The sequence below is a fragment of the Pyricularia grisea genome (assembly GCF_004355905.1).
Source record: "Pyricularia grisea strain NI907 chromosome Unknown Pyricularia_grisea_NI907_Scaffold_8, whole genome shotgun sequence".
Taxonomy (NCBI): Eukaryota; Fungi; Ascomycota; class Sordariomycetes; order Magnaporthales; family Pyriculariaceae; genus Pyricularia; species Pyricularia grisea.
Window position 1 is genome coordinate 1,607,063 of NW_022156721.1, and position 19,176 is coordinate 1,626,238.

The following is a 19,176-nucleotide window of genomic DNA, read 5'->3' on the forward strand; positions in this document are numbered from 1 at the left end:
TGGCTTGAACCATCTTAGTCGGTAGGTGTAGTTGAGAGAACAAGAGTCTGATGAAATTGTGGAGCCGGTGATTCGTAAATGTAAAGTAGATAGCCACTTTAGTATTTGAGACACTACCCTCTTGAATACAACAAGACCATGGTATAGTTCTATTTTGTGAATCAATCTGCCCGACCGGCATAGTCAAAGATGATGCTGGCAAAAGTTGTAACTTTTTCTACGAAGCATGTGGTTACTACGAGCTGAGGTTTTTCATGTGTGAGGGGTAAACTGCGCCTGCGAAAGTCTACTGATTTCCGTGATATCACCACCTCAGCATACACTAAGTAACATTGCGGGTCGGTGTTATTGCGAATACGATATAAAGCTCTATCAAGACTGCCTATGAGAGTCGTACTCAAGGAATGCTGTTAATCTTCATGACGATAACCCCCAACCCTTTTGTAACAGCTCCCGTGTCGATCATGCAACCACATGGCTTGAATGGCCAATAAAGTCCGCCGCAAAAAACCACAGGACAATAGGAAACATACCTTTTCATTCGGACTCCGGCGCATCTGGATCTTTTCGTCCAAGTCCGCGGCTGACCCGCCGAAGTTTCCGAGAGTCGGCAACCTCGTTTTCCGCGTCTCCTGTCTGAGACTCACCAAGCGATCGCTTCGGCGACGATACCGGGTCGGCTCTTTGACCAGCCGATGAAATCGTACTCGAAGGATACGAATTCCCATCCACGGAAAAAATTGGATTTTGTTTCATTGAGTACAGTGAGGTGGGCGCTGACGAGGGAGAAGAGCTCGCGTTGCCTCCGATGCTGCTACCGTCGGGAGACAATAAGTCGGCGCTCGAAGAAGAGCTGACGCCCGCCCCGATCCCTCTGTCCACCAGAGTGGCTGCTATCTCCAGGCCATCATCCTCATCGGCGAAGTCTGGCTCGCCATAATTTGGTGGGGAGTCCCTTTGGCGTTCCCATCGGAGTGGAAACTTCCAACTATGCCCAAAGATGACTGCGCCGGTGAGCACAATGTGAGATGGACTTGTCAGACCTGGAGTGAACAAACGCTTGAAGGTGGCCGGCAGGAGGACTTGTGCTCGGTCGGCAGGGTTGTTTGCCCGGCGACGGAAGAGACCGTTGATAGCAACGTCCATCCCCTTGATTATTCCTGATGTGATTGCGGTGCGCTGGTTTGCATGCATTTGTGTCGTTTGATTTTTGCAAACACAAGAGGTGAAAGCCACGCCCTCTGGCGAATGCCAATATGTGTCTACTGCAATCTCCCATGGATTTTCCTGCGGTTCCATCTCCAATTCCTTCCTAAGAGCGTGGAGATCAGCTCCGTAGGCAGCGAGAAAGTCACTTCCTGCAGGGACGGACTTGGTTGAGATGCAGCACGCCGCCGAGCCCTCTGTTGTCACTGGCTTCAACAGCTCGCCAAATCCGACGCCAAAAAGAGGCACTGCATGAATGGTATTGGCAAAGTCGGTCCATCCCCTGCATTTCAAAGTCGCAACCTTGGGGCTTATGGTGTCTTGTTTAGTTGCAACATCCCGGAAGCTGCGTTGGAAATGATTAGACTGGTAACATAAACCAAGATTAATACCCCCGAATCAGACTCACTCAAATCCTTCGAGTTGATGCCGCAGCCCTTTTTTGGGCCGGAAACGGATCCCTGATTGGACGTGACGATCTTTGTGGTATGCCACAATCTGTAATAAAAGAAGAGCGAGCTGCTCCACACGCTCGCCGAGGATGAAGTTTGAATCTGTTTCCTTAATTACAGTAACACTAACCTGGGACATCGCACTCAGGGTTGTGGTTTTTTCTTCCGAGCGTTTGGTCGAGTTGGAGAAAAGGGCAAGATTCTGATTCTTTTCATTAGCAAGTACGGCCCATGCTGCCACTACCCCTGTGTAGGCTACGGTAGGATCCTGAGCCTCCTCTATTTGCTCTGCGATGTTTTTGATGTTTTTGTTGAAGAAGCGTGCCCCGCGGCTATCAGATAAAAAAAGTAGGTAGGTTCGAAGCAGATGCAACACTGTGCTGAGGCCATTGACAAGCCATGCTCGTCTTTCCGCGGTATCATACAAGACGAAGTTTTGTGTTTCCAAGGCTGTTAACAACCCTGTATAATTGGAGTTGGGACCGTTGAATCCAAAATGAAGCGGTTTGTCTTTTACGCCAACCGCAACCGTGGCTTCCGGGGTGATGAATGGAACGAAGGAGCCGACAATATTGATTTTTTCAAAAATGCATGAAGAGTCGGGAGGAGGAAGACGGGTGCGTTTGATTTCGTAATTGGCGACGCGAGAACCTACAAAGACTCCAGACTTTAGTATGCCTTCCCCAATCAGTATACAATAAGGGGATACGGAACTTGCCTGCCAGGTTTTGAACTTTGTCTGTCCAGCCAACAATATCATGTTTGTGCTGTATAACAGTAAGGGGAATTTGTGGCGAGTCCTCATGCACCTTAGAACGATCAATACGAGAATCCTCGTATGATAGATATTTGCCTTTTGGGTCGTAACATAGGTGCCAAAGTACCGTGTCGCCGACGATCTTGACGGCTGCCAACATCGCAGAAAACCCTTTAAGGAAAGTAGTCCCGGAAAAGGGAACTACCTGTCGGCAGTTTGTGAGCAGCGCCACGAGCCCCAAAGACATTTCCATCCCACTGTTTTTGGTGATGCCGGGTGGCCGACGGGGGATAGGAAAGCCTGTGGCGATTACAGGGTTCCTGAACATTCCTCGCCAACAGCTGCCGTGAGATGAGATGGCGTCAGGCTTGCTATCCTCAATATCTTGGATGGCCACGGTCTCGTAGGAAAGATCGAAAGACCGCCGGATGCTATCATTATCTGTTTCCCCTTCATCAAACGATGGCATGCGGACAAGCTTAGCATAGCTGTGTGCTGGCAGATAATCATGAGAGGACGATTGAAGCGCAGCTCCTATCCATGTCAACTGTTCCGCCAGCTCGGCTACTGCGAATGCGTTGCCTCTTATACAGGCCTCAGTGCACCGAGAACTTCCAATACGGAGCGACAAGTTTGTTCCACCCGACAATGTTGCTGTCGCCCAGCCTCCTTGGTATGACAAATACGCTTTGGGTGGATGGAACGTAGTGAGGAAATCAGAAACCGCATTTTGGAGGACAGCCAAAACTCCTAGTCCAGTCTGCGGCCAGGTTTGTTGAAGGTATTCCGCAGTCGTCATTGCTTGAACGCAATCGCCGTACCCCGTAAGGGTAACAGCATTTGCAATTGCATCTTTGATGTTCTTGTCGTACAATTGTTCTTCACAGAATCCTATTGGATCCCAATGCATGAGTATATTTATTTCACACTCCTGCACACGGTGGCGGCTGATTTTAGTCGCACGGCGTATGGTTTGGAAAATCTGGTCACCGATCCGGCCGTTATCTGCTGCGGGTCCAGGAATTTCGAGTTTCTCTAATAACTGCACGGATGTTTGTAACCATTGGTAAGCTGTAGAGTTGATAAGCATGTCGTAATGAATTGGGATTTCGTTCGACTCAGCCCAATCATCTTCGGTCCCCTTCGCGTGATTATTTTCCTTATCGAACAGATACATCTTTTCTTTTAGAGTCATCCCCGGGGCTTTGGGGGTGCGAATGATTTCGTCCTCAGACTCGGAGGCCGAATTTGACAGGACATCGGCATCTCTGCATTCAAACTCTTCTCGATTCATTTGCCCAAGGTTTTGTCGAAGTTCCGCAACAATATCGCTAGTTGTTTAAAAGTAAGTAGGATATCATAGGCGATTTTCGGGGTCACAGTCAAACAGATAATGGCATCTTGTCTGGAAAGCCTGCGCTAAATCTTGCTGCGATCACTTACTGTCTGAACTTATAAATGGTCATCATAACCTCCTTGCCGATGCGGTCACCTCTCTCATGTCCAATTCTCACAGCAAACGACTTCAATACCTCTGGAAGAGCTTGTAAAACTTGACCGTGACCTTCCAAGATATAAGGAGAAGTAAACAGGTCAGTCAATTCCTTGGCGAAGGTGGATATGTAGCTTTCCATCCCCGGATGTCGCCAGAAGCTTGACGTTTGGGAGAACTGAGTCTGTATATCATCTTCCAGTTCGTCTGCCAACGCAATATCTTGGGCTGCCTCAAACCCTATATCGGTCTCTCTCATGAGGCTCATCTTCTCGTGGAGAGTAAGTTTCCCTCCGAGTGAGGCATAGCCCGAATCTGCGCCAAATGTAGTGGGAGCTGTAGGTGGAGCCAACATGGAATATGGAATTCCGAACCAGGAGGGATCAATCTCTCGCGCGGGACTCGACTTCGTGCGGCCGGTAGAGCTTCCTTCGATGATGGCGTGTGGTGAGTCTGCGCGAACTCTAGAAGGGTCTTTTGGTAGCCTGTCCTCTGTCACAGGCTTGCGTCCGAGCGGTCGTGAGGCTCTTGTAGTCTCCAGCGGAGGTAGATCATCCAATGCTGAATGAAAAGGTTGGAGATTTGTAAGCCGTGATTATCCATGTCGCGCGAAGTTTAATTTTATTTCTATTCGCTACGATTCGCGTTTTCTCTTTGGGAATTGTTTGGAAGCAGTTGATTAGATACTTACTCGCGGTGGCCGGCCTCGCCTGGCCTGGAAATATAATGTCCCACATTCGGAACCATGATTCCAATCGGAATTCAGAAATATTTTGACCTGGTGCTGGATAGTGTCTCTTCTTCAATTCCCTATTGGTATGGGGATTTATGAAATCATTACATTCCCGTGGAGTCGTTCGATGCACATCTCTTTAGGGTTGTAGTGCTTCATCAACTCCTCTTCAGTTCGAAACGGCTCCAAGCATCGCATGCACTGTTCAGAGCAGTGCACTCTGTATATGTGTTCCCTGTGCGCGTTTAATGTAAGAGTGTGCACAAGAAACCACGACGGGCGAAATCCGGGATGCTTACTTCACTCGATGCACAGCCGGCCAGCTCCCATTTGAGCAACTGTATCTTGAGCCGAACTTTATCGGATCGTACTTGTAAAACGGACAGGCAAGTCCAGGTAAGGGGTTTTCTTGAATCTCACCATCACGGCCAAGCTGGACATGCTTGTTCCTAGCAGCCGTAGGTTGTGTCAAAGGGGGATTCTCCGACGATGTGAGGTGATCTGCGGACCAAAGACTGGCATCAGTAAAGCCTGAGGCTCGTTCGGGGTTAGGTGTGTTCACAGTGTCCAGAGGCGGGGTTGGGAAGAGCAGAGAGGAGTTGTCGTTCCGTTCAGAATCAGCGTGTTGGCTAGAGTTGTTGCCATTTTCGTGAGATGCATCTCCAGTCGTAGACATTGTAGAGCTCGTTCGGACTGAGGCCTGATGAAACTTATGCACATGGATAGATACGAGGTGATATCCTTACTCGAGCAGCAAAATTTGAAGCGATGAAAGTGACGGATTCCGGAGGATGGATGAGAACAGAAACCATTAAAATGGGCGACCATGGAGGGGAAACTCTGAAAGGCGGGGGCTATGCATCAGCACTGCCTTCCGGTGTAAAAGCTAGGGGGAGAAGGGGATGTCTGAGGTTGCTTTGATTGGATTTTATCGCCAAGAATGCATGTAGGAGGGTGGGAGGGACTGCACGTGCTGCATGGAATAACAATTGGTCAGCAGGGGGGTGCTTAGGATACCAACCATGTTACTTAGCATCTGGCGTTACTTAGTGGTTATCCAAAACCTAGAAGTCGACCAATTGATATTCAGAATAATGACACCCAATAGAGTCGCCAGGAAACGCAAGCTTGCATCTCCAAGGGCCACAATTGGTGGCCGAGTAAAATTTGGACCAGCTATTGGTCGCATAATTTCACCTGAGACTCTAATTGCAGTTGACTGTAAGACACAGCAAAACGTTTAAGCCGTGGATGCCGCTTTATATACTCTCTATAGTGATAGGAAAGATAGGAAGAACAATAACAGAAGAAATCCATGAACAAAACCGGCCAAGCCCAATTTCGGCCAAATATCTTAAAAAACCATACCATCACCCAGTGTAGGATTTGGAACTCCGATGCGCCGGGCTGGTTGTGTCTACGAAACTGCAAAATAAATGGGGTGTTGTTATTTCAGCGCAGGATTCCGCTATATCACTGCAGGTATATCCACATTATAGTGCAACTAATTACCAGTACATCACGCCAGTCAAAGCCGCACAGGCTTCCGATGGGCAATTTTTGCACCATTTTTTTGCATTATTTTAATTGTGATTAACACAGCCGCACAGGAATTCGACTTAAGAAGCTCTATATCCCGATTTAATTACAGTATATTCGTCTATACTTTTCTCAATATATATGTCTGTCGTAATTAGAGAAATGCAAAGAATCATGTAAATGATTACCTTGCGACCGACGGACAGGGGGACGGGCACGTTGGCACTTGGGAAGCCTGTGTGGCTTTTAGGGTTTGTGGCTCACAATTGTGTACGTACCATTCGTTATTTGTATTGTAAAGTGGATATACCTGCGGTGATTTCGCGGAGTCCTGCGCTGAAATATCCATACCCAGTCAAAATGATAACGATTATAACTGGATAGTATATCCCTGGTACGGAGACGAGTACGGTTGTCTACTCCCCTTTGTAACCAGGTCATTGGGCTACTCCATCATACACCGTAACAATAGGAGAACTCTCCACAGATACTGAGGCGGGGGGAGAGTTTTGCGTTTCGGAATAATCCCTTTGACTAAAAACACATTTCAAGCTTCTCGAAGCTCAATTGACTGTGCTACGACTATTTCAGATGTCAGACGATATAGTTTACAAGGGAAACTAGCGCCATTTTGTGTTATTTGACGTAAATTTTAAACTAGTTTAAATCAGCTTAGGGTCTGTCACTGCAATTAGGTGACAGTTTAGGGCAGTTCAGTGCGGTTCAGGTCAAGTTTAGGGACGCCTCCTCGAACGGAAATTTGCGTGTCGATATTCCTCGTAGAAGTTGTTCTGATGAATACCCTTAGTAATATTTCAAGGCGGGAGTTACTGACACGAATCATCAACTTGATAGTTTTTGGTACAAGGTTGTAATTACAGGAATACTATGGTGTCTAATGTCGGCAATGTCGATGGAGTATTTATAGCACTGTACCAACGCAGCAAAGTTTATTGCCCAGTGCAGACACCGAGGATTTGCTGTACGAATCAGGATAGTACTACGGAAGAGCCCAGTGCTTGAATCAAGCTGATCAGAAATAAATCAAATTATAGAAAGGAGTGGTAGGACCCCATGCCTAACAAGGATATAAACGTATAGCTGAATTATGGGCGTTCCCCTTACAAGTTAGATAACATCATAACAAACACATTTTGTCTGCTCTTTTGTCATTCAAATTTACTTCCATTTCGCAAATAGGCCCACGATTATTGCTTAACTTTGCCTGTACAAAGGCCTTCTGGTCTGCTTTCCTAATCAAGTTTTTTCAGGATTGCTCAGCTCCTGGGCCCACTGACCGTCGTTACTTGAGCCCTTCCCGCCCTAGTTCACGTTGCCGCCCTTCAAAGTTGTGATAAAAAGGTCGACCCCAGGCCCGTAGCCAGCCCAGTTCCACCCCGACAATGAGAAAAATGGCGATCCCGACTCAAAAATAACCTATTTACAAGATCCAAGATCGACTCAATTTGAATGCATGATTTGTGGATAGACAGTGCAGCGAATTGAAGAGCAACACTTTTCGATGCATCCCTATTCGTTAATCGCGTATTAATAGTATACGACGAGGTAGGCCCCGGTGATGCTGGCGAAGCAGATCAAGGACCCAAATAAGCAGGTACAGCATGGAATCATAAAAACATATATAATGCCTTCGCTCCGACTAATTTACAAACTCACTCCCCGTTTACTTTTGCGTGATGTTCCTTTATATTATATTCTCTAATGTCGCTATATCTTTGAAAATTCTGTTAATTTCTGCGTTAACCAACCTTTTCTTATTGGAGACCATTTCCTGTTTCCGAAATGCGGACTTTCAATATTGTCAAGGTCCTGGCCCTGCTGGCCGTTTGTGCCTTTGCTGCCCCCACCACGGTCAACTCCGCTGCCAACCAAGCGCATGAAACCGGTCAACTCCAGGCCCTTGGCCAGCCCGGATCTCTCGGCGCGCAGAGCACTGAAGTCGATCGGTTGGCACCAAAGACAGCCAAAGGTCTGCCACCAATAAGATGCTTGGCTTGTTCGATGACTTCCAACCGCTGGTCTGAATTTCTGGACCATCACAAGGTGGCGCATCGAGGCAAGAAGTTTCACGTCACGTATGATGCCAAGGTTCTTGATGCTACTCTCAGCTGGACACCAAAGACACCTGAAGATCGGCCACCTGTGCATTGCTTGGCTTGTCAGCAATACCTAAATTCCTGGCCTGAATTTGAAAGTCATCACAGGCGGGCCCATCGTGGCCACAATTATCACGCCACGTATGATCATAAGAATCGTATGGACAGTCTTTACAGAACCAAGGATGCTGGGTATGAATATATGTTAAGAAAGAATCCTTAATTATGCTGGAATATTAGTGATTATCGCACTTGGGTTGGGATCCCCAGCTGGGTAGATACCCAAGAATCCACACAACCCCATTTCTTTTGTATTAGAACGAATTGCAGATTGTTTGCCTGTGTACTTATAGGATAGACAGAGATGATTAGATACATCGGTTCTCACTAGTTATTTGTTTCAAAACCCAGATCACTACGCTTAGACAAGGTCTATGACCAGCTGACCAGATAACGTTGCATACCCCCTGACCGACACCCCCCCGACCGACATCCAAAAATAAACACGTTATTATTTTTACCATTCGTATTATTTTATAAATATTTCGATAAATTCTTCATTTTTAAACTCTCTTTCTTCTAATTTTATTTCCTTACTTTCCAATAAAATAATATATGTTACGATCAAGGTATCGGGTAACCTGTTCTTATGGTAAAGTACAGTGGGTTAAAGCAACTAAACGTCTAAACTGGGTAACTGGGATTCCTAATGACTGGGGTGAAGTTATAATCGATTCCTGGGTAGGTAGTAAATTGGATACAAGTTGATTGCTGCTAAGCAATCTCAAGCTAAATTCTATTTACATGGTAATAAACGTATTTTATATAGTTAATATCCTAAACGTAATTTCCCTTAATCTGTTTGATCTGTAATTCCTAATCGAGGTTTTACAAATCACCCCAAATTATACCTTGGTAATTACGTAATATTACGTAATTAAATCCTTATATAATCCTATTTTCTACCGGTCGTTATTTTTTTAATCTGTTATCGTTAGAAGGGGTGTAACCCTACCTGGCCTTCCTAATTCCGGCCCAATTATCTGGTCGTAATATTAAATCTCCTTTCTTTTAGCCAAATCCCTTTGGCCTTAAATAGTTTATATTCCCTTAATCTTTATTATTCGTTCCTGGTTCCTTCCTTATTAACTTTTTTACGCCATATTTAATCGCATAATTAAATCGAAATTCAATCGCTCGTTGACAAAACGTCGCCACGCCCTCCTTTTTTCCTTATTATCGACTAATATTGTTAAAATGCCTTCCTGTAATCCTTATTATACCAAAAATATAACGTTTTATCAGGTATCTCCCCAAAATTCGGTTCGTTGCGTGGAATGTATCCGTTCCAACCATTTCGGGTATAATATATTGGGTTTATCCGCTATTTAAATCCGGCATATCGGTCGTTAATATTTAAAATTGGACGCGGAAGTTGAAACGTTCGAAAAGCAAATCCATACGCAGCAGGCGAAATTGTTTCGTTTGCGAAAATAAAAAAAATTGTGGTTTGAAAAAATAATACGAACTATATTTCGCGGAATTAACGATTTGGAAAAATTGGATTGCGTGGAACGTAAGGAGGCAAAGCGGGAAGAACGGCGGCGATTAACCGAAATTCTTCCTAAAATGTCCCTGAAATCGCTTTTTCCGGATTTTAATTTTGTTTGGGATTCGTTTTTTCTAATAGGTCCTTTAAATCCTTTTTTATTGGACGAAATGGATGTTTTCGCGCGGTATCCTATTGGTAAATTGTTTTATTCGTATATTCTAATTTGTAGTATATGCTAATTGTTTTTTTCGCAAGCTCGTTTCGTAGTATGGTTTCGAATCCTAATCGGTCCTTATTTTTTGGAAATGGTAGGTAGTATTTTCTTAGGTTTTCCTTTTTTTTTTAGCTAATTTGCTCGCAAATCCAATTCCTGGTAATATTGGCGGAACGGTTTCTGGTAATCCTGAAAATGGCTAAAAAGTTCCCAAATATTTTTTTCGTATCCGTAATTTTTCCATTTAACAAAATATTCCGTTTTTCCGTAATTGCGTTTGTGGTTTAATATTCGTTTTATTTCGTAAGTTTTTTGTACGTCGACCTCGATCGTTTTTTGTGTGTTGGTACCGTGTGGTATTGGTTCCAATAGTAATATATAAAATGTCGGGTGGATTTTTATAGTATTTGGTAATAACAGTCTGTAATTGGTATCGTTAATTTTTTTATTAATTTTAAAAGGTCCAAATTTTTTAAAATTAAATTTGCTGTTTGGTCGCTGTATTTTAATGTTGCGTCGAATAAGGTAAACGTTATTTCCTTCTTTAAAGGATGGTCCCTTTATCCGATATTGGTTGGCGTATTTTATTATTTTTTTTCGTACGAATTTTAATTCCTATTGGAATTTTTTATATAATTATCGTAATTCGTTTACTTGTTTGTCGGTTCGCGGTACCGTAATGGTTGTTTTGGGTTTTCCATATACGGTAGGATTAAACCCATAATTGGCATAAAACGGGGTTGTTTTAATATTTTCGTTCTTTAAATTGTTGTAGGCGAATTGTACTGTAGGTAATAACCGTACCCAATCGTTTTGCTTGTGGTTTACGTAATATCTTAAGTATTGTTCGAATATCTAATTGGCTCGTTTTATTTATCCGTCCGTCTGGGGGTAAAATGCTGTTAATAGCTTATAATTGGTTCCTAGCTATTCTATTAATAATTTCCAGAATTTTAATATGAAAAGCTTGTTTTTATCGGTAATAATATTTTTTGGTAATCCGTAATTGTTAACAATTATTCGTAAAAATATATAGGCGATTTTTTCAGCGTTGCTGCTTTTTTTATAGGGTAGGAAATAGGCATATTTAGTAAATTTGTCTATTATAACTAATATACTATCGTATTTGGTCTTAGTAAATAGTTCTTCCGAAGGTGGTAATTTAACGATAAAATCCATTATAATAGTTTATTAAACTTTGTCAGGGGCTGATAATGGTTGTAATAACCTATAGGGTTTATATTTTACTAATTTATTTTTGGCGCAAAGTTTGCAATCTTTAATGGTTTTTCGTACTTTTTATCGTATTCCTTTAAAATTATAATGCTGTTTTAACCGTTTCCATGTTTTGGAAATTCTTTAATGTCCGTGTGCTTTACTTTCGTAAATTTTCCGTATTTTTTCGGGTGTAATCGTTGTATTTATCGTTATAAGATTTCGGTGTACTGGTAAAAGGTTTCCGTTTTCGTTTATCGTAAGGATAACGCGTATTTCCTCTGGTATTGTGTTTTCGTGGTTTGGCTTCCGGTTAAGGGCATCGGCCCTGCCGTTTTCTATTCTTTTCCGGTATACGATCCTAAAATGGAATTTTAATAGGAATTTTAACCATCGGATTTGTCGTTTGTTCAACATTTTGCTAATGGTAAAATGGGTTAGGTTTTTATAATCCGTATAAACTAACATTTCGTATTTAATTCCGGATAATTGTAGTTTCCATTTTTCGAATATTCGAATAATAGTTATAAATTCTTTATCGTAAATTTGGTAGTTAAATTCTAGCCCGTATAGCTTTTGGGAAAAAAAGGCGCAAGGGTGCAATTTTCCTTCTTTATTTCGTTAGCTAAATTGTCTTCCGATTACGTAATCGGATACGTCGGTTTCGACTTCGAAAAATTTCGTTGGGTCTGGTATTTTAAAAATCGGTTTTCGTGCCATTACGTCTCGTAATTGTTCGAAGGCCTGTTATATTTATTCCGTCCACTGAAATTCTAAATCCTTTTTGGTTATATTGGTCAATAGGGTGGCAATCGCGCCGTATCCCTTAATAAATTTCCTGTAAAAGTTTACGAATCCGAGGAAAGTTCGAACGTCTTTTACATTTTGCGGTTAAAACTATTCCTTTATTGTTTAGATTTTCGATTTTTTTATCCTAATTTTTCCAGAAACGATGGTATATTTTAAGAAATTAATTTATTTACTGTAAAAAATACATTTGTCGGGCTTAATTAAAAATTTGGCGTTTTATAACTTTTGTAAAACCGTACGAACGTATTGCTTATATTCCTCCAACGTTTTGGAAAAAACGAAAATATCGTCCAGGTAAATAACGACGAAAATATTTAAGCATTTCCGGAAAATATGGTTAATTATGGTTTGGAAGGTTGCTGGGGCGTTGGTAAATCCGAAAGGCATTACCAAATATTCGTAATATCCTCGCCTGGTACGAAACGCGGTTTTCCATTTTTCGCCTTCCTTTATACGGATTAAATTGTATGCTCCCTTAAAATTTAATATCGTAAACCATTTCGTTTAATAAAATATACTTCGAAATTCTCCGATTAGCGGGAATGGATAATAATTTTTTATGGTAATATCGTTTAATTGTTTGTAATCCACGCATAATCGTAATTTTCCGTTTTTTTTTGGTACGAAGAGGATTGGGTATCCTACTGGTAACGTCGATGGTCTAATATATCCTTTTTTAAGGTTTTTTTTCGAAATATTCGTTTAATATCTCCATTTGTATCGGGTTTAGACCATATATTTTGTGGAATTTTGGTTGGGTTCCTTTTTTTAATGGTATTTCGTGGTCGAATGGACTGTATTCGGGTAATCTTGTTTCGAATTTTGGGCTAAATAATCGGATATACATCTGGTATTCTTCTGGAATTTTACCGTTTTTGGCTGGTTCGTCCGTAATTAGTATTGTATAACTGGATCGGTTTTAGTTTATAGATAGTCGCCTTTTTTCCGATATTGGCTTCGGGGTTAATCATCCTCCCTGTAAGTACGCCATTTATTTTATTTGGTTCCTCCGTACCCTACGCTTCCTATATAAACCTTTTCAGACTGGAAATTGTTTAATATTTAAATACTTTTTCCATGAGATTTGGCCGGTTGTCCAATTTATCCTAGGGTTATTTTTCCTAAACCAAGAAATTCCTAAAATTATATCCTTATCCCCTATTTCCGTAATATTTAAAGTAATTCGTTCCTTTCGTCTATAATTTTCCATCCAAAGGTATACGGTCTCTGTTTCGATGGTACCGTTCCCGTATAAAACTGCTTTTCCTTTTACGGTTTGCAATTGGTATGGTTTTTTTTTTTGTTACCAAAATATCCGTCGTTCCGCCACGACCTTTGGTAATATAATATATAATTACTTTATACTCCACTGTCGAAAAATGCTCGTATGGGTTTTCCACCGAATTGTATATTGAAAAATATATGTTCGTATTTTGCTGTCGTATTTCGCGTAACGTTCAGGGTTTTTTGTTCCGTTTTTATTATTTTCGCCTTCCGGTACCCTATACCGTCTGGTTACCTTAGTTTTTTAGTTTGCTGGATTCGCGTCGTGGGTCCTTATTTCTTTTATTTTTGGGTGTAAGGCTATTTCTTATTATTATTCCGTCGAAGGAGTGCTTCCTTGGTATAGGCGTTTTATACGCGTTCGTAGGCGTTTGTTTATTTTTTATTTTCGAATCCCATACGATCTTGGTTATAGGAACGGGTATTTGGTATCGTTATTTTCGTACGTGCCAATCCTATACCTTGGTTAATATATGGACTTTGTATATATTGCGTATATATTCGTACCATGGGGGACCTGCTTGATTACAGCATGCCATAGGGTATTCGTTGCTTGGCGTAAAAATTACTACTGGCTCGTCTCGAAGCCTAATTTTAATTTCCCAATTAGGTAATTCCTAAATCGTATAGATTTCGTTAATTCCGGTAATCAGTCGTCGTCGAGGGAAGAAGTTATGGTAAATCTTTTTGCTTATATGGATTTCACAATTGTTTCGGAAACATTCGGCCCAAAAGGTTTAAAGGTATTTTGGGTATTTAATATCGAATATCGGGTGGTTTCCAAACGTGGGGTCCGGGTTTTTTAAAAGGTTTTATTTTTGTTGCATTAAATTATATCCTGGAAATTAAATTAATTGGTCGTCTCGGTATAAATCGATTTGTTTTTTGCTATATTTGTAAGGATCGTTAACTTTTTCCGCGCTGTAACAGTTTGGAATTATTTTTTTTTCGTCGCTTAATTCTTCGCTTAAGGCGTTATTAGAAAATTTTTCGATTAAAAATTAGTTGGTTATTCTAATACGGTGGGTTTATTCCAATAATTCCGTATTTAAGTCCTCCGAAAAGTTCGAATCGGTAAGCTTGGGTAGGGTGGTATTTTGTTAATATAAATTAATTGGTGGTCTTATTCCTATAAATATTCGGTTTTCTACTATTAATATTCGGGTGCCTCGTAGCTTTTAAGGGTACCATTCTACGTCCATTTTGGAATTGTTGTAAATTATACAATTGTCGTCGTAATAGGTGGTCCAGCTTATTAAATTATATTGGTTAGGTTGTATCTATTGGTAACTGGTAGCGTTAAACCCTCGTAGCTTTTCGGGTTTGCCTTTAAAATCGATAGTAAAACCGGGGGTATTATTCTAATTTCCAGGACAATTTTTTGCGATATGTCCTATTTTATCATATTTAAAATATTTGCCATTTTTGGGATTTTTGCGAAGTTTTTTATATTGTATCGCGTTAAAATCCATAGGTCCGTTATACGTTCCGTACGCGGTATTATGCTGGCGAAGCGGTTTGGGGTATTAATATTTGCGTCCGGTATTGGTTTATCGCAAAACTGATCCCCATACGCTACGGCCTTCGCGCCGTTCCAACTTTCTTTCGTAAAATCGGTTATTAATTTTAATTGTTAATTTTACGTATTCGGTTAAGGTATCGGGTCGTTTTTCCTTAACAAACTCGTTTTTAACTTTTTTTTTAAATTCTGCATAAAAACGTACCGTTAGGGCTTCGGGGCCCCATAGTAATTTGGCGGTAATTTGTCGGAATTTACTGGCATATTTTAATACCGATTTGGTCTGGGTAAAGCGTACCAGTTTACGTTTAGCCGTACGTTCCTCGTTTGGGTTACCGAATACTCCCTTAAAACATTTTTCGAAATTCTCGTAATCGTCGAAAATACGGTTAATTTTAACCTTACGGTTCTTCTTTTCGTTATGGTCCAAATAATCTCGCAAAATAGGTTCGAATCAAGCGAACGCGTCGTTTTTTAAAAACGAGATTGCGTAAGCAACCTTATCTATATCGCTATCGAAATTATCCTCGTTGAAGTGGAGGTAGGCCCGGGTTCCAATAAAAAATCCCTAAAAGGTACCTGGGGTGCCATTAAAAGGGGTAGGTAAAGGATATTTAATACTATTTTTATTAGTTCGGTTAATTTATTCGGTCATTCGTTCTTAAAATTGTCGATTTTCGGCTTAGAACGTCGCGACCATCTAACGTAAAGCGTCAGCGTTGGCCGGAACGTTGGTGGTAAAGGGGGTTTAAGGGGTGGTCCTATTGGAAAATATTATTTCGGCGGTACTGCTCGGTATATTTTAAAGCAAAATATTAAATAGGAATAATTAAAATATTACGATTAAAATATCGGGTAACCTGTTCTTATGGTAAAATACAGTGGGTTAAAACAATTGAACGTCTAAATTGGGTAATTGGAATTCCTAATAACTGGGGTAAAATTATAATCGATTCCTGGGTAGGTAGTAAATTGGATACAAGTTAATTGCTGCTAAACAATTTCAGGCTAAATTCTATTTACATGGTAATAAGCGTGTTTTATATAGTCAATATCCTAAACGTAATCTCCCTTGATCTGTTTGATCTGTGATTCCTAATCGAAATTTTACAAATTACCCCAAATCATACCTTAGTGGTCACGTAATGTCACGTAACTAAGTCCTTATGTAATCCTGTTTCCTACCGGTCGCTGTTTTCTTGATCTGTTATCGTCAGGAGGGGTGTAACCCCACCTGGCCTTCCTAGTTCCGGCCCAATTGTCTGGTCGTAACAATATACCGAAAACCAGTTTATTTTAGCCATTAATAATGTTAATAATGGCGAACCAATTACTAAAACCTCCCGAAAATGGGAAATTCCTAAAAATATTTTACGAACGTATTAATGGTATATAATTATATAAATAAGCCCAAAAACCTTTTTGAAAATTTTTAAAGAAAAATAGGAAAATATTTAAGCGATCAAATATTTGCACAAACCGTTTTAAATTTTCCACCAACGCACCAAAAATTACGTTTTTTTACCAAACGGATTTTTTAAACTGCCGAAAAAATAAAAGGTTTTGGAAAACATTGGATAATCCGATTTTTCATTCGTTATTTAATTTTTTAAATTTAAAAACCCCGTCGAATAAAAAGCGCCCGAGTTAACAGCGTTATTACGAAAATAATTATATTTTGGTGATTTTATATTATAATATCCTTTATTGTTATTTTCAAATCCGAAAATTGTTAGAACATGGATAAGATTAATATAATGGAAAATAAAAATTTTGATGGTTTCGTATTAAGTTTAAACGGAATTCGACCGTTATGATTAAAAAAGCCCGAAACGCGGAGTTGGATAAATATAATCGAATATATATCGGTTATGGGAATTATTTTACTTTTTTCTTTGTATTTAAAGGAAAAAACGTATGATAATAATGGTTTTAACGGATTTAAATGTTTTTGATAATTGGTAATTTTGTATTAATTAAAAACGGGTGGAGAAATAATAGAACGGTTATTAAATGGTTAAAAAAATATTTATTCCGTATATCCAACATTTAACCTTTAAAAACAATTATTAATTTTCGACGATTACGAATTTCAAATTACGGACGATTTTATATTTTTTAATCTTTTAAAATGATATTTAATTTTTATATTTACCCCTTGATTAGTCTCAGGGCTCATCCCTGAACGGCGCGATCCCAATTGAGCTGTGGCTTAATTGGTGGCTTTACTTTGTACCTGTGGGTCCAAACACAAAGATCACAGCGGTTCAGGTCTAAGGTAGTCTCAGGGCTTATCCCTAAACGCGAGCTCCACTAATTGAGCCGTGGCTCAATTGGTGGCTTTGCTTGTACCTGTGGGTCCAACCAAAGATCACTCTGGTTTAGGTCTAAGGACAACTTGTTTATTTTCGTCGCAAATGGAGGTAATTTCGGCATTTCGGCGACCGACACTCCGTTATAATTAATTAAATAAAAATCGTAAAAATATACGGTTTGTACGTTGGATATAATAATTAGCAAAATAATTAATAACGATTAAATTTATATTTTTAATCGTTATATTGGTCGAATTGGGATATGGGTGGCCTTAATTCGCAAATGGAGGTTGGGTTTTTAAAAAAAATTGAAATTTTTTGATTTTTTTTAATTATATTTTTATTTTTAAATATAATTTAAAAATTCTTGTACGTAAAGGGTTATATATACGTATATATTATATATATAAATTTTTATTAATATATTACGTAATATAAGGTGTTAAATAATCGAATAGGTAAAATATTAAATATTTTTAATAAATTTTGTAATCGAAACGGGTTTATATTTTTACCAATTTTAACGATATTAACACCAAAATTTCAACGATTATATAACCGGTATAAACAAACGTCCACGTTCAAAAAAATTTTTAATATTGTTTAAATTGTATATTTTATATATAAATTTAATAAAATTTACATATTTTTAAATTTTATTTTATATTTATTTTAATCTAAATAAAAAAATATACGTTACTATATTATTATATATAATTATATGAAAACTTTATTATATCGAATTTCTTTCTTATAAAACCTTTTATTAATAAATATATTAATTATTAAATATTTATATAAAATGTTAAATTTAACGTATATTTATATAAATAAAAAATTAACGAACGATAATTTGGAAAAGTAAATTATACGTGGGGGCTATTATAATTATACTAATTATTTTATATAAATAAAAAGTTTATATATATTATTATTTATATATAAATTTTTAAATAGGGCGTTAAAAATAATAATATTATTATTTAATTTTATCTTAATTTTTATATAACGTATATAAATATAAGGTTTTGACCATTAAAAAGCCTTAATTCCAAGCTTTATAACGATATTTTTATTCTATTTTTACCATTTTTATTTAATTAAATATTTATTAATAAATAAATACACAGTGTTTTAACTGTATCGCCGTTGCTTATACAGTGCATACACAGTGTATACACAGTGCGTATACTGTATCATTCTGTCGCTTGCGACGAAAATCGACAATATGTCCTCAGATTAGAACGGGCGCGATCTTTTCGCCCAATTTAATTGGTCGAAAAGCCGTGTGGCTGAAAGGTACATGGAGCGCCCGGTCCACCCTGCAACGCAGGGGGGTCTAGTCTGAGCACTGAGACTACCCCTTGATTCGTTGCATGTTTTTTAATTATCGGACTTACCGGTTTTTAAACCGTTAAAAAATTATAAACGTTAATTTGAATTTATTAGCCAATTTTGCTGTTGAACGGTTATTGGAAAAAGGAAGTTTTATTTTTTTATCCAAAAGCCAGGTAAAAATATTTATAATATATATTATCAAATTTGCGTGGCGTACGACGGTATTATGACCGGTAAATTTAATTAAACCGTTTGAAAACCTTTATTATTAAAAATAACAATTTGCAAAAAATAAAATACTGGAAAATCCAATTTAAACAATCAAAGACCCGTTGTTATTTATTTGCAAAATCCTTAATGGTTAAAGCCCAATAAAAAATTAACTTATTAAAAACCTAATTGGAGGTAATATAACCGGCAGAAAGAAAAGTGGTCTCGGATCCAAACGAGTTTTTAGTTAGCAAAAAAATTATTTGTAGATTACAGAAAAACAATAGGGAAAAATTAAGTATTTTAAATAATGGAGAAAAGGCTGATAAACCGGGAGAGCTTGAAAATGATTGGAGTGTTGTGCGTTGATAGTTTTATATTTAAATCCGGTTATAAAGGGGTTCTTTCGTTATTGTTCGTTGT

The 19,176-nt window shown here is 39.1% G+C and overlaps 1 protein-coding gene across 1 annotated transcript; it reads right to left on the bottom strand.

Annotated features, from left to right (window-relative positions):
• Window positions 1–116: 116 nt before the first annotated feature.
• On the bottom strand, window positions 117–5,505 carry PgNI_12137 (uncharacterized protein). Its single transcript, XM_031132092.1, has 6 exons — window positions 4,940–5,505; window positions 4,599–4,875; window positions 3,859–4,468; window positions 2,368–3,746; window positions 1,616–2,309; window positions 117–1,552 (listed from the first exon to the last, which is right to left on the bottom strand). The coding sequence occupies exons 2-6, from the start codon at window positions 4,642–4,644 to the stop codon at window positions 538–540; spliced, it is 3,744 nt and encodes a 1,247-aa protein (XP_030977069.1). The 5' UTR covers window positions 4,645–4,875; window positions 4,940–5,505; the 3' UTR covers window positions 117–537.
• Between the last annotated feature and the right edge of the window lie 13,671 nt (window positions 5,506–19,176).